Here is a 14224-nt window from a genome sequence, read left to right as displayed (position 1 = left end):
AACATAGAAAAACATTAGACACTTTTATAGATAAAATATTCAAAACAACTGGGAAGCTGTGTATACTCATTTGAGGCGCAACATCCTCATATTACTGTTTCCAGTAATCACCAGACCGCGACAGCACGAATCGAATAGTTAGTTGTACGTCTGGCAGCATAACAGGCGAAGTCCGTCACAGGTGCGGCGCAACGACACAAAGAAACAAAAGATATCTAGTTCAGCAGTTGTCAACCGGCGGTAATAAAAGATCAGTACCTGGTCGGTCTGAGCGTCAGATTGCCAGGAGGGAAGAGTTGCCGACGGTAAGCTTCCTCTGGACCTGAAGAATCTCTCGCTCTCACTCTCTCTCTCTCTGCCTCTCTCTCTCTCTCTATCACACTGCTTCCTAGAAGCCAACCGCTACCTGAAGAAGTTGATCGGTGTGCCAGCAGAGTTGTCTCTGTCCAGAGAAAATCTTGCTGACCGTTAGAATCGCGGCGCCGCCATGAGGACGTGGATACTTGTCCTGTTTTGCGTGGTCGTGATAGCGGCTGCGGTCAACGCCGACGGCGGAGGAAAAGAAGAATTCCGGGAGAAGGGGAAGGGGGAAGTTGATGATGGCAAGGAAGGGAAAGGAATGAAGAGAGGCAACGCAAAGAAGAACGGCAACGGGGACAAAAATCCCGGAAGGAACGGGAACAGGTTAGAAAAACCCAAGAAAGGCCAGGACGCCAAGAGGAACGGGCCGAAAGGAGACAGTAAGCCCCGGAAGGCCAACGGCAAACCAACGGGCAGAAATAGCGGAGGACGACGTAAGAACACCGGACGGCAAAATGGCCCCAAAAAGTCTCAAAGGCCAAAACCAAATGGAGTGAAAACCCATCCGAAACAACTCGTCCGCCCAAAGAAGGTAATTGATCGCTTTGCCAAATGAAAAGAAATAAATGCACTAGTGGATCCAGGGGGCGGGGGTGGCACCTAGGCACGATCACCACCCCCATGAAAAATAATGACAAAATAAAATATTGAAGATTTAGATAATACATATATATATATATATATATATATATATATATATATATATATATATATATATATATATATATATATATATATATATATATATATATATATATATATATATATATATATATATCTGTGTATGTATATATACATACATGCATGCATACACAGTACATTATATATATATATATATATATATATATATATATATATATATATATATATATATATATATATATATATATATATATATATATATATATATATAATGTAATATGAAAATTGGTGCCACTCCCCATGAAATTTTTCTGGATCCGCTAGTGAATAAATGTTGTGGTTTTTAAGCGTGACTAAAATGAACCTGAACCATCTGTGATCTTTGTCGTGTCTTGTGCAGAGCTGCCCTGGGGAATGTGTCGCTTCCGAAGCCTGCGACGGACGGCAGAAGAAGGGGCTGTGCAGAGATGACTTGGTCTGCTGTCTTCCAAAAGCCAATAGTAAGTGGTTTTCAGTTTTCAGAATATTCCTTTCTTTAACAGAAAATGGGAGAATAGTAAGTCTTTAGAAAACGGAAAGAATTTGTGCTGCAAAATGCAGTATGGAATAAAGTTCTTTGTGAGACTAAGAAGAAAAATACATACTTGAATTAAAGTATATACTGTATGTATATATATATATATATATATATATATATATATATATATATATATATATATATATACATACATATACACATATGTGTGTGCATACATATCATATATAAATATGCATACTGACATACATACATACATATATATATATATATATATATATATATATATATATATATATATATATATATATATATATATATATATTATTATTATTATTATTATTTTTGCCAAAGGTTCTTAACCTGTTCTGACCAATTTTCAAAATTCACAATCCAGATGTAGGTCACTCTTTGTGTACATTACATTTACATTATTTCACTTCCACTCTCCTTGACAATTCGTCCTAACGATAAATAAATATTAACTTGACAGAAGACAATTCTGTTCCAGAGTTTACCTTTTATTCGTTATTATTACTGTCAGAAATTGATTCCTGTGACACACCTGATTGTGTGTTGGTTATCGTAACCTCATTCTCGTGCGGCTGCGCCCTACTTCCTGTATATACCTTCACTGAACAGGTGCGCTGAAATAACTCTTATGAAGTCGGTCGCTGACCGGGCTGGGGGAGGTGTGATCAATTTAAGCACTAAGTGTTTTTCAGCCTTTCCTATTTTGATGTCAGATTCTTCGTTATTGGCAACCTTCTTCTTTCTATGCCTGTTCTGTTTCTTCACCTTCCACAGAGGGTGATCGTAATGTACGTTTCTTTACTTGGATTTTTCCTCCCATTCTTTTTTTTTTTTTTTGTCGACTTAAGAATGTTTTGTAAGAATAACTATGATATTTCTGTCGAGAGACGCTCCAAGTCTTTTATTATTATTATTATTAATTTTATTATTATTATTATTATTATTATTATTATTATTATTATTATTATTATTATTATTATTATTATTATTATTATTATTAATTCCAGAATGTCTTGTAAGAATAGCTTTAGTATTTTTATCAAAAGAAATTTACTTATCTCATTTATTATTATTATTATTATTATTATTATTATTATTATTATTATTATTATTATTATTATTACTATTATTTATTTATTTATTTACTTATTCATTTATTTCAGGAGCACAAAAGGACGGAACAACTGTAAAAAGATGTAAGTATACATTTTCATTGGTGTTATAACGTATTCCTAAGCTATCATTTCTGCCAAGTCTTAAATATAACAGAGATTTCAAAAGATGACTAATATTAGCTTGAACTATACGTAGACATGATGAATTGTGTCATTTCATATTTTAATATGTTTATTAATTACCAGGAATCTATTGGCTATAAAATGAAAATCATACATTATATATACACAAACATCTTTACCTTACCTAGGGATATTATTCTTTTGATCTGATTTGTTTGTTTGTTTTTATTTTAGTGTTGTTAGCAAGAGTTCACAGAAAATCACCAAGGGATTTCTACGAATAATTGACCAAAAGTGGACCTTGTAACTGGCCACAAACGAATGGATACTGGGAGTGATAGAGGAGTCACTTTTGGGAGGAAGGGGTCTTTTTGGGGACTGATTGCTCAGTTTGTTAGTAACATTGACACAAGATGTCTAAAGTATCAAGTATAAGGTTCTTACCTTATACCAGATACACTGTATAAGTGCTCTACGTTTGATAATATCCAGGGGCGCTTTTGGCATCTTGAACACTCAAACATGACATATTACATGCTTTCTTCACCTTCTTGGACCTCAGTCCAGACTGGAGATCAGCCAGTCTTTGACCCAGTCTCATCACTGACTGTGTACTAAGGACAGGGGAATCATCTTTTTGCAGAGCTGTTTCACGGTCCTGTCCAAAGCATTTCGTGGGTGGCCATTAGGGAGGTACAGATAAACGCTTTGTTTCACTTTCAACTCTATAGGCTGTGACATTAGGTCTGCAGGGCAACGCACTGAAACCATATACCTACTACCTTAGTACTACAGTACTATGGTCTCCAGGATCTCTTCCCGCATGTCTATGAATAGTGCCTCTTTTGTTACACAGGGTTGCAACAACAAAACTTTTGAATATACAAATGACTGCACTGTCTGTCAGCATAGTTTACATGAATTTACTTTCCCGTTTGTATGCAGTTCAGTCAGAGTATTGCTCTTCCAATTTCATAAACATCCAAATGAAATCAGTCTAAAACCTGGCTTCCTCCTTGACCACAGTCTGCAAACCTCTGACTGCGTGCAGCGCTATGAAGGGCGAATGTCGCAAGAGCAAGACGGGATGCAATTTGGACGAGAAACGATTCAAGAACAAGAAGAATAAGGCCTACTGTGACAAGAAGTCTTGCGTCTGCTGCGTCAAACGTAAGTTCTTTATCAGAATTAAAACAACCCTTCAGTTTGATCAGCGGGGATCAAAGATATCGTCTATTGATATTTAGAAATGGGCGTAGTTAATACTTTGATCCCCGAGGGGCTAGTACTAAACACTCAGAGGTGACGCGTAGGTGGATACACACCGGGTTAATACCGTATGACTGCCATGGTTTCAAATGAAAGTCTTGATGAATAAATCTGACTTTCGTAACCGAGATTAGCATAATAACATATATGCCGGCAATGTCACACTTGAAGTGAATAATCGCAGGTCCTCTTTCGCTTGCAGTTCTCATCAGCAGAGACAGTCTAGCACCTGTCCGAATAGTCACTTACGAAATTCGAATTCATGAAGGGAAACCCCATTTACATTTTGATTGAATCTAATATTTAAAAAAAAAAAAAAAAAAAAAAACATACTTTTCACCTTTCATTTTCAAACGTGCAGATAAATGAGGACCTTAGTCTCATGAGCACGAATAGATTATGAGGACATTATTCTTTTAAATACGGAATGGAAACAGTCAAAACGGTAAACGATGTCTTCTCCTTTGTTTCATTTATATTACTTCCGTGATTCGATTCATTTCGTTAAATGATAAACTTCGTCTTATAAATACGAATACAATATGAGGACATTATTCGTTTAAATACGAAATCAAAACGTTCTCTAAAAGGTGAACGGTGTCTTCTTCTTCTTCTTCTTCTTCTTCTTCTTCTTCTTCTTCTTCTTCTTCTTCTTCTTCTTCTTCTTCTTCTTCTTCTTCTTTGTTTCATTCATATGACTTCCGCGATTTGATTCAGTTCCATTTTCTTTTCCAGAATGCGCTGCCAAAGGAAAGTGCAAGAAACTGGGCGGCTCCTGCATGCCCAAGAAGCAGGCGAAAAAACAATGCACGACCTCTTTCCTCACGGGGAAAAAGTACTGCCAAGGAAAGAAATGCGGCTGTTGTGCACCAGGTAATTATGAGCTTCAGCACTGCCTTGGTTTTTTGTAGCTGCTGCGTCAGTGCTTTGTGTTAACAGATACTAATAGTTCAGGTAAATGTACGCGAGACGGCCGCACTGTAATTTCTTTACTGCAAGATATAAAAAAGGTTGTATTGATGCACTACAGGTGAGATCGTTTGATAAATTTACAGAGAAAATGGGAAACTTGCCGTCTGTTGTTTATATTTTTGCTTTTAACCCCGAGGGGATAGTACTAAACACGGCGCCTCACGGAGCTTCCGCCATTTTTTAGCACCAAAATGAGCGTAGGAACATAAACGAGAGGCGGTAAATTTCTCATTACCTCCGTAAATTCCTCAGACTATCGCACCTTTACTGCATTATAACTACCATTTTCTATATTGCTGAACTAAATAATTTGACTAATAAACGGTACCTTCGTGCAAGCCGTCTCCATTACATTTACCATATTTCTATATTGCTGTTGTTATTCCCATGGTCCTTCTCTCACTCAGTCAACCCGACTTGTAACCAGAAGAAGACCTGCACGAGTGAAGGAGGAAGTTGCGTAGCCCTCGGGAGCACTTGCAACGGCGAGATTAAGACTAAGAACAACAACGGGAAGAATTATTGCAAAGGCAGCTCCTGCGGTTGCTGCTTGCCAAGTGAGTATGGAAATAGGGCGTGTACGGACCGCAGAGTTTTTCATTCTCTAGTTTTTATTTCTTGAATGATAGGTCGCTGCTAGGAGTTAAATTTATATTTAAATATTTAGGTATAACAGTGGGAATTAATGATTGATTTCGCTTATTTAATAAGACTTGAAAATAACATACATATATATATATATATATATATATATATATATATATATATATATATATATATATATATATATACATATATATAAGTTTTTGTAATGAATCTGATCTTTAGTGAATAATGATTAGGGCAATTGGTAAGATGATCTGAAGTGTTTTATTGCCATAAACTCAAGATTATATTTCAAGAACAGTCAGGGGTTGGGTCAGAATAGAGACATTAGAAAGTGGGGTTTTCCAAAGAATAATTAGTGAATTTTGCTAGTCAGGACAGATATCCGAGTGGCACAAGAATTTTTTTCCTTAACAGTCTAGATAACTGAGAGCATTTTGACAAGAGTGTTGTAAGTCCAACGTTCATATAAGAATGTTAATATTAACCCATGTCACCGCTCACTAATGACACCATTCACCACTACTTCACAGGATTTCTCGGCAAATCCTTCGTTATTTTCAGCGAAGCGTCGAATCCGATAATGACCGTTTAGATATTACAAATTGTTAAAATTTCCATAAATGCTCGTTCAAATTTATCCAGATCTGCTTATCGACATTCAAACAAGGCAGACGTTTGTCATTTTCAATCTCTTTCAGATTTTACTCGCTAAGAACCAGCTCTTATTTATTTATTTACTTATTCATTAATTAATTGGTTGACCCATGTACTTGTTTGTTTGTTTTTGCATTTAAAAAGATGGTTTGTTTGAGCAAATCGCGAACCAAATGCAGGTAAGATAAGTTCTCTCGCTGTATCCGAATACCTGACACGTCTGTTTGAGAGAGTGTGTGTGATTGTACGGACGTATGCGTGTCTGAATAATACGAACGCCTGTAGGCTTTGCGCATATACTAACGTGTTTGTGTATTAATGTATGAATTTTTGTGTTCCTTAAACATCCAGCTTGTGTGACTTTGCGTCAAATATTTTGAATCACCAGAGCACTTCTTTTATTTTATTTTATTTTTTTATTTGTTCCTTTTTTTTCTTTTTTTTTTGCCTCATCCCAAACTTATTCCATACGCAATGCTTCTTATAGGCAGTTGTTTGGAGCAGACGTTAAATTTCGGCAGCCGATATCACTATAATCATCGTGATTGGTTAAGGCTCCGTCTCAGCCCGCATTACTCGTTCTAATGATATAGGCTGCGGAGATTTACCGTCACTTCCGAAAAACAGACTATATTTTTTTTTCCGCCTGCTATCATTTTACCTTTTGGAAGGTAGAACTCTCTTAGCTTCTATCGCTGCCGCTTCTAGAGATTTCGAAGTTTCAAAGGCTTCCAGTGCCTCAAAGTCTTCCAAAGCTTCAAATGCCTCCTTGCTTCAAAGGCTTCCAAAGCTTCAAAGCCTTTCGTTGTTTCAGTTGCTTCAAATGTTCGCAAAGCTTCGAACACTTACGAAGTTTGTAATGCTTCAAAAGCTTCAAATCTTGCAGTGCTGCTAAAGCTTCAAAATCTTCGAAATCTTGCAGAGTTGTTTAAGCCTCAAAAACTTGGAAAAGCTTCGAAATCCTTCGGTGTTTCCAGAGCTTCAAAAGCTCTGAAAGCTTCCGAATCATTTCTTTTCAAAAACTTGGTGCCCCTTCTTTCAGTATCTTCGTGTTACGTATTTATTTATATTCTTGATTGCTGTTCTTTCATTATTCTTTTCCGTAACTAATGTTTGATGTGATGATGGCGGAATAGAACAACCGCGCACTTATGTCCACATACAAAGGCTATATGCAAATATATATATACATATATATATACACACACATATATGTATGTATACACACACACATATATATATATATATATATATATATATATATATATATATATATATATATATATATATATATATATATACACACATATATGTATGTATACATACATACATATATATATATATATATATATATATATATATATATATACATATATATGTGTGAATATATATATATATATATATATATATATATATATATATATATATATGTATGTATGTATGTATGCACGTATCTAACAGATCCATACATATATACAGAGACTTCTTCTGTTTCTTTTCCAGTATATATGATTGCAAATTCAACTTTTTCTTTTCTTCCCTGATGCTTAATACCTTAGATTCTCTCAATATCGAAGAAAACGATATCTATCAAATCTTTCATCTTTCGGATCTATCAAATGTCGATTTATGTGAGTGACGTCATTCGTTGTACTTTGTGCCATTTTTAAATGTCGAAGCATTTATTTGTGCATCAGGATTTAGCTTACGAGGAAGGGACAAGTGTTTAAGTAACCAATTTCCGGTCACGGTAACTAATACTATTTATTATTTTTCCATGTTTTTCTGAGGAAAAAACAGCGTCGATGGCCCTCCACATATTAGCTGAAAAGAAGCTACGTTTAGCATTAAGTAGCTCATTCTTATGCCATGTCAGCATCGTAATAAAGTCGAGATAAAATATCAGTTCTTGATTACTTTCTTATCAGTTAAAAAAAAAAAAAAAAAAAAAGGAAATTGGAATACTCGACTCCAGTGAAAGCCATCGTAGATTGTAAAAGGTAAGTTCACAACGCAATTAAGTCTACGGGTTTTACACATATATTTTGGGTTTGCTGAAATATTAATTGGAATATGGATTAATTATAAGTTTATATTAGAATCATTACAAAATTCATTTCAGCTTTGTTTATGATTCAATGATTTTAATGATCGTAAAGTAGCATTAATTGTGTTTATGTTCAACAATTGTGTGACAGAGTGAAAGTCATAATTCGTTACGGTATTATATAGGAATAATAGACTGTATATATTCATTTCTTATCCATTATCGAAAAGTTAATGCAGCCTTCATTACGACAGAGCCAATAATAATCTTCATTCTTTATTCATTATACATTTTTAAAGGTTTGATGAGCATTTCTTCATAGTGAAACTGTATATAGGTTAAAAATTATAGTTAAATTCTGTTACTTTTCTCTTCCAGACAGCAGCTCCATGAAGGAAGAGGTATGAAAAATATGGCGAAAATATGAATTCATAATCGTGTCACAACGGCAGTACAAAGTAATTATATAATGACATATACGAGTTTCTGATATTTGCTATGACTTTTGTACCGTATAAAAATATATTTCTTACTCAAGACTACTATGGTTTCCTTTACACCCAATCTGGGTCCAAATAAAGATAACAGTATTCACTGGCTGGACAGACAGACATTGGTTCATAGTGATCTCTTTCCTGATTCTTGAAATGTTTCTATGCCGTGAACGTAAAGAACCCGATCTCTCTAAGCTGTTATTATTATTATTATTATTATTATTATTATTATTATTATTATTATTATTATTATTATTATTATTATTGTTGTTGTTGTTCAGAGGATGAACCCTATTCATATGGAACAAGCCTACAGGGGCCATTGACTGGAAATTCAAGCTTCCAAAGAATATGGTGTACATTTGAAACAGGAAGTACCGAAAGAAGAGATCGGTTACTAGAAAAGTAAAAAATATATCAACAAATTGATAGATAAAAGTATAAATAAATGATTAAACAACCAGGAGAATTGTTTTAGGGTAGAAGTACGTTGCATCTTCGCTTGAGCTTCATGTCACGGTTGAGAGAAAGGGCAGTTTCATTTCTCGGAAGTGGAGACTTGACTTCCCTCACAAGTGTTGAATCGTCGGCTTACCAAAGAAAGAACTCATACTCTCTTGAAAGAATTTCCACTGCCTACACACACAATATTCCTCCTTTTCCTCCCCCTCCTCCTCCTCCCTTTACTCTTTTGCTTCTTCTTCTTCTTCTTCTTCTTCTTCTTCTTCTTCTTCTTCTTCTTCTTCTTCTTCTTCTTCTTCTTCTTCTTCTTCTTCTTAGCAGGAAAAAATGTCCTTTGTAAATTTAAATATGTCTTTGAAACGGAAAAGATAACTTACAAATGTCTCAACCACATTGTGATGAACTTTGCACGAACAGCGCCTCCTAAGTTCGTCCAAACTGTAACATGTAGGTTCAGGAAAATAATCTTTCGTGAAATGGAGAATTCTTCGTGACATTCACTCAAAACTGGAGAATCCTTCGTGATACCCACCACCGGAATTGGGAATTCGTAATACTCATCCAAAATGAAGGATTCTTCGCGAATTTCGCTGCTCCAAAGTAGAATTCTTCCTGACTTCATTCCCAAATGGAGAGTTATTCACTACTTCACTCCCAAAATGAAGAAGTCTTCGTCCCTTTCACTCCCCACACTGGAGGATTTTTAGCGACTTTCACTTCCCACAATGGAGAATTCTTCGCTTTCACTCCCAAACTGAAGAATTCTTCTTAACTTTCACTCCCTTAAATGAAGAATTCTTCGTGACTTTCGACCCCACAATGGAGAATTCTACATGACTTTCACTCCCATAACGGAGAATGCTTCGTGTCATTCACTCGCAAAATGGGGAATTCATCGCGAAATTCCCCAACTGGAGAATTCTTCTTGACGCTCACTTCCAAAAAGGTAAATTAAACAGGACACTCCCAGAGCGTGGAATTCGTGACATACACTCCCAAAAACGGAGAAATCAACTTGGCACTTCCAGAATAAAGAATTCCTCCTAACTTCACACCAAAACAGAGCTCTTCCTGACTTTAACTCAAAAAATCAGGACAGCTTTCATCTCCCTCTACAGTATATTTCGTGAATCCTTGCCCCCGAGGATCTTTCTTACAGTAAAAATAAATCTAACCGTTCGGGCCAGCGTTAGGAGAGCTGTTAATCAGCTCAGTGGTCTGGTTAAACTAAGGTATACCCAACTTTAACTCATTTTGATTCGGATGGCCAACAACAACAGAAGGCAGGTTTCCGAAACTCCAGACGCAAGTAACAGAAATTTCTGACAGGTTCTAGACGCGTTTAGATGTGGCAGACAAAAGCAAACGGAAGGGAATGAAGAGTCAAAAAGGGAAACACAGTAACGTCTTTATTTCTCTATAATGAAGTACCTAGCTGGCTAACTTTACGCTGCCTACCCCTGAACAGTATACCAATAACTAGTATCAAATAACAGTTTGTGCTAAGTCATCCTACGAATAATGCAAATTAGATAGACATTCTTGAAATTCCAGTAGGAAATGAATAGCGTTATCTTTATATCCTCATCACAAAATCACAAAGTATATAATTTGCATAAATTAATTATTTGTTTTTGCAATGAAATAACTAAGGGATAAGTGCTTCCTATGGAAACAACATATGTGTCCAATATTATTTTTCTGTAATATTCTAATATAGAAAATGATATTTTGAGTCACGTTGTACAAAAAAAAATCACATTTTTCAAAAAAATTAAAGTAATGCGTCCTGACGCCGGTGGCCGGTAATAAAGTCACAATGAGAAATGTTACAGAAAAATAAGTCACAAATTTGGCTAGGAAAAAAAAATCACAGGAAGAAAATTCGCATTAATTTATGGTGACCGGTAATAAAGTCACAGGGGAAAAATTCACAATATTTCTTGGAGGTCATTAACTTTATATTTACAGTCTTTTGTTTATGTTAATACGGAAATCTCCAACGGGCTTGTACTGAACACGCCGCAAAGGTGGATACATACCGGGTTAAAACCCTTGGGAGTCACTACCTAGGAAAGATTATTGTGATTTATTTTCCTGTGACTTTTTTCCTGTGACATTTTTCTGTGACTTTTTTCCTGTGACTTTTTTTCACCTGGATTCCTGACGCCAATTAAGAAGAAAGGGATAATACACATTTTCCTCTATCCTCTGGTCTGTCAAATCCTTGGCCGAATTTCCTTATCCTAACACGAAGTGTAAAACACCAGCTTCATGCAAATGAATCTTTGAGATTCCTTTCCCCTACTTATTCCAACTTCTAAACTTCACAAAGCCTTAGTGTCTTAAAACAATTCAGAAGCCAATTGTCACAAGATACCAAACTTAATCTTATGGACAACAATATGTCCTTTTGATTTATATAATTATTGCTTAAAACTCTAACAATAAAATATTCTTAAACGCCAATGTTGTAAAATTTGAAAGTATAACACTTGATAAAGCAATATTCTACTCTACAGCCAATAGTGTTAATATATCTCTTACGAAATGCTAAAGGTATCTAGGTTTTTGCACTAATTCAAATATTTTCATACGTCTCACTTTAAAAAGATAACTTTTGGGTTGAAAAATGTAAAACGTACGTAATAATCTTAATTTCTTACAACTAAAAAATCAAAGTTGCCCTTCATTACTGTTTTTAATCAAGCCGTTGAAACTCCTTTTTTTCACAACTGCAATCTTGAGCAATGAAAGCAAAATCTAGTCACTTCCTCGTCAAAAAAATGTTGTTTCAGGAATCACAGGAGTTAAGGGTAACAGAGAATCTGCCTGAAAGAGTCACTTTAGGTTTTCCACAGGCTACCCTCCAAGAATGGATCTCGGCGCTCATTTCAAATTCAGAATTCGTTTCCCAGTTCACCTTCGCACGGTCACTCACACTCAGTCATAGAAATCCCCAGTCGAGTCTTCCTTTTTCATCCCGTTTTCGGCTTCCTTCTTAGATTTCAAGTTTGAAGGGCTGTTGATCTCTTTCGGGTATTCTTCCTCGCTATCTTTGTCCTCTTTATCGTTGGCGCCTTCCTTACTGGTGCCCGCTCTCGGCCAGTTCTCTCTCCTGGTGGACGACTGAGGCCTCTTGGTCACGTCGTCCTCAATCTCCTCCGCCTGCGAGGTTTCTAGAAGGTCTGAGTCAAGGTCTTTGGACTTGCGGTTCTTGGCCGATTTCGAAGGAAGAAGGTCGTCAGAGTCCAGGAGGCCGGAGTAAGTCCTGGACGACGATTTGTACGTACAGTATGGAAGATAGCAATGGCGGTACCTGTGGTGGTATGGGTAGCGATGCGAGAAGAGGTGAAGTGGCCACCGGTAGTGGTGATAACGGTAGCATATGGAGCAGTTGCACCGAAGAGAGGACCGACCGAGATAGCAACTGCATCTGGAATAGCAAAGGTTTCCAGGATCCCGTTGAAGTAAAGTAACCCAGTGCAATACTAAATGTGCTTCTTACAGTTCAACAGTTAGGATTAACGACTAGTAATGGCTAAGGGCCAAAGCCTAAGAAGTACATGTTATGTCAGTAGAAGTTCAGTAAGCATCTTATTAAGTGTATTTGTAAACAGTTTACACGTCTCAGATTAACGTGATTACTTTGGCACCTAATGTCTAACACAATCATCTAAAATTTCTGTTGTTGGAAATGATGAGTTTTAACTTATGATGTCAAAATACTGTATTTTCTCCTTTTTATAAAGTTGCCATTTGTTTTCAATGTAGAATAATCCTGAACTCAAGAAGAATGTTTTAGTGAAAGTTTTGGAAGTCTTGAGTACATGAATCAAATAAACTCGTCATATTTTTACAAATGCTACAGAAGAACTATTTTAACTTTCGATATAATCGTTTATTCTGGAGAACCTTGAATACGAACGTCAAATTTGCAAACAAAGCTCTCCTTTTACACCTCAGAATAAAGGCTCTATCCAAAAATATACGAAGAAAGCAGAAACTTGAAAAAGAGTTCATTTATGTAGCACACCTAAGTGAATGAGAAATCATTTTGAAATAACAAAGGCACCAAATAACATACCTGTGCATCCGATGTCACTTGTTTTTCAGTGGAGTCACAAATACCTACCATGCTGAGCTTCGTCCAATAAGCTCTTCTTTGCTGAGGTCGTTGTTAAATACATAAATTTTCATAAGAAACTCACACATACCATGCATACGAACTTTGCTAGCAGCATAAAACAAAATCCCAGTAGTGGTACTTAAACAGCATGTGAACTTCAAGAGTCTGCTTGCAGAGCTATGCAAATAGAGGAAATTAATAAGTATACAACGTAAAAATAAGCAAAAAACATGCAAAAGTGCCCTGAATGGTTAGTGGTTTATCTGAGATAATTTTTTTTTTTTTTTATGTTTTCAGAGTACCACTTTCTAAATGTCTCTTTTTAATGATGTTGATTTTAGCAGTTGGATAATATGTCTACATAAAATTTCTCTTTCAAGACCATTTTTGTTCTGTTTCTCGTAATAAAAAGATAAAAAAAAAAAAACAGGATCGACAGTTATAAAAATAATAGGAAACATGAAAATGTCTGACGTTGCCAGTATACTTTGATAATACACATAGCAAAGATGATACATAAATTTATGACTGAAATAAATTACAATGTTGATTCTTAGTGAGGCTAACCAGTGAGATTAGAACGGTATTGTTTCCGTAGCCAGTTAAGTTTCCAAAGACTGTTTGAGGTAATATGGAAGAATGGTCTTCATAATATCTATGTACAGTCATGTATATATATATATATATATATATATATATATATATATATATATATATATATATATATGTGTGTGTGTGTGTGTGTGTGTGTGTGTGTGTGTGTGTGTGTAGGTACTAATG

At 35.7% G+C, this 14224-nt stretch overlaps 2 protein-coding genes and 1 long non-coding RNA gene across 3 annotated transcripts in view; 2 read left to right on the top strand and 1 right to left on the bottom strand.

The window, feature by feature from the left end:
• The first annotated feature begins 254 nt into the window (after positions 1-254).
• Positions 255-5740, top strand: LOC136847132 (uncharacterized). The gene is made up of 6 exons (XM_067118489.1): positions 255-892; positions 1403-1502; positions 2734-2766; positions 3835-3978; positions 4813-4950; positions 5457-5740. Exons 1-6 carry the CDS (start codon positions 488-490, stop codon positions 5669-5671), a joined length of 1035 nt encoding a protein of 344 aa, XP_066974590.1. The 5' UTR covers positions 255-487; the 3' UTR covers positions 5672-5740.
• Positions 5741-7751: 2011 nt separating this feature from the next.
• LOC136846996 (uncharacterized) lies at positions 7752-8898 on the top strand. The gene is made up of 2 exons (XR_010855570.1): positions 7752-8312; positions 8738-8898. It is a non-coding gene; the product is annotated as an uncharacterized lncRNA (long non-coding RNA).
• A 1818-nt stretch (positions 8899-10716) lies between these two features.
• Positions 10717-14224, bottom strand: part of LOC136847131 (uncharacterized) — a 25191-nt gene continuing 21683 nt past the window's right edge. Inside the window, exon 13 of the mRNA XM_067118487.1 lies at positions 10717-12751. Within this exon, the coding sequence (XP_066974588.1) occupies positions 12259-12751 (493 nt within the window). The 3' untranslated portion in view covers positions 10717-12258. The remainder of the gene's footprint in view (positions 12752-14224) is intronic.

The sequence above is a fragment of the Macrobrachium rosenbergii genome, chromosome 16 (genome assembly GCF_040412425.1).
Source record: "Macrobrachium rosenbergii isolate ZJJX-2024 chromosome 16, ASM4041242v1, whole genome shotgun sequence".
NCBI lineage: Eukaryota > Metazoa > Arthropoda > Malacostraca > Decapoda > Palaemonidae > Macrobrachium > Macrobrachium rosenbergii.
Note: the sequence above shows the minus strand (reverse complement) of the source record. Positions and strands in the feature narration are given on the sequence as shown.

Excerpts from the sequence above, each read along its gene's own strand:
- LOC136847132 (XM_067118489.1), top strand. The coding sequence starts at position 488 with ATGAGGACGTGGATACTTGTCCTGTTTTGCGTGGTCGTGATAGCGGCT. Across the intron at positions 2,767-3,834 it reads CGGAACAACTGTAAAAAGAT|TCTGCAAACCTCTGACTGCG; the intron begins GTAAGTATACAT and ends CCTTGACCACAG. Across the intron at positions 3,979-4,812 it reads TTGCGTCTGCTGCGTCAAAC|AATGCGCTGCCAAAGGAAAG; the intron begins GTAAGTTCTTTA and ends TTTCTTTTCCAG.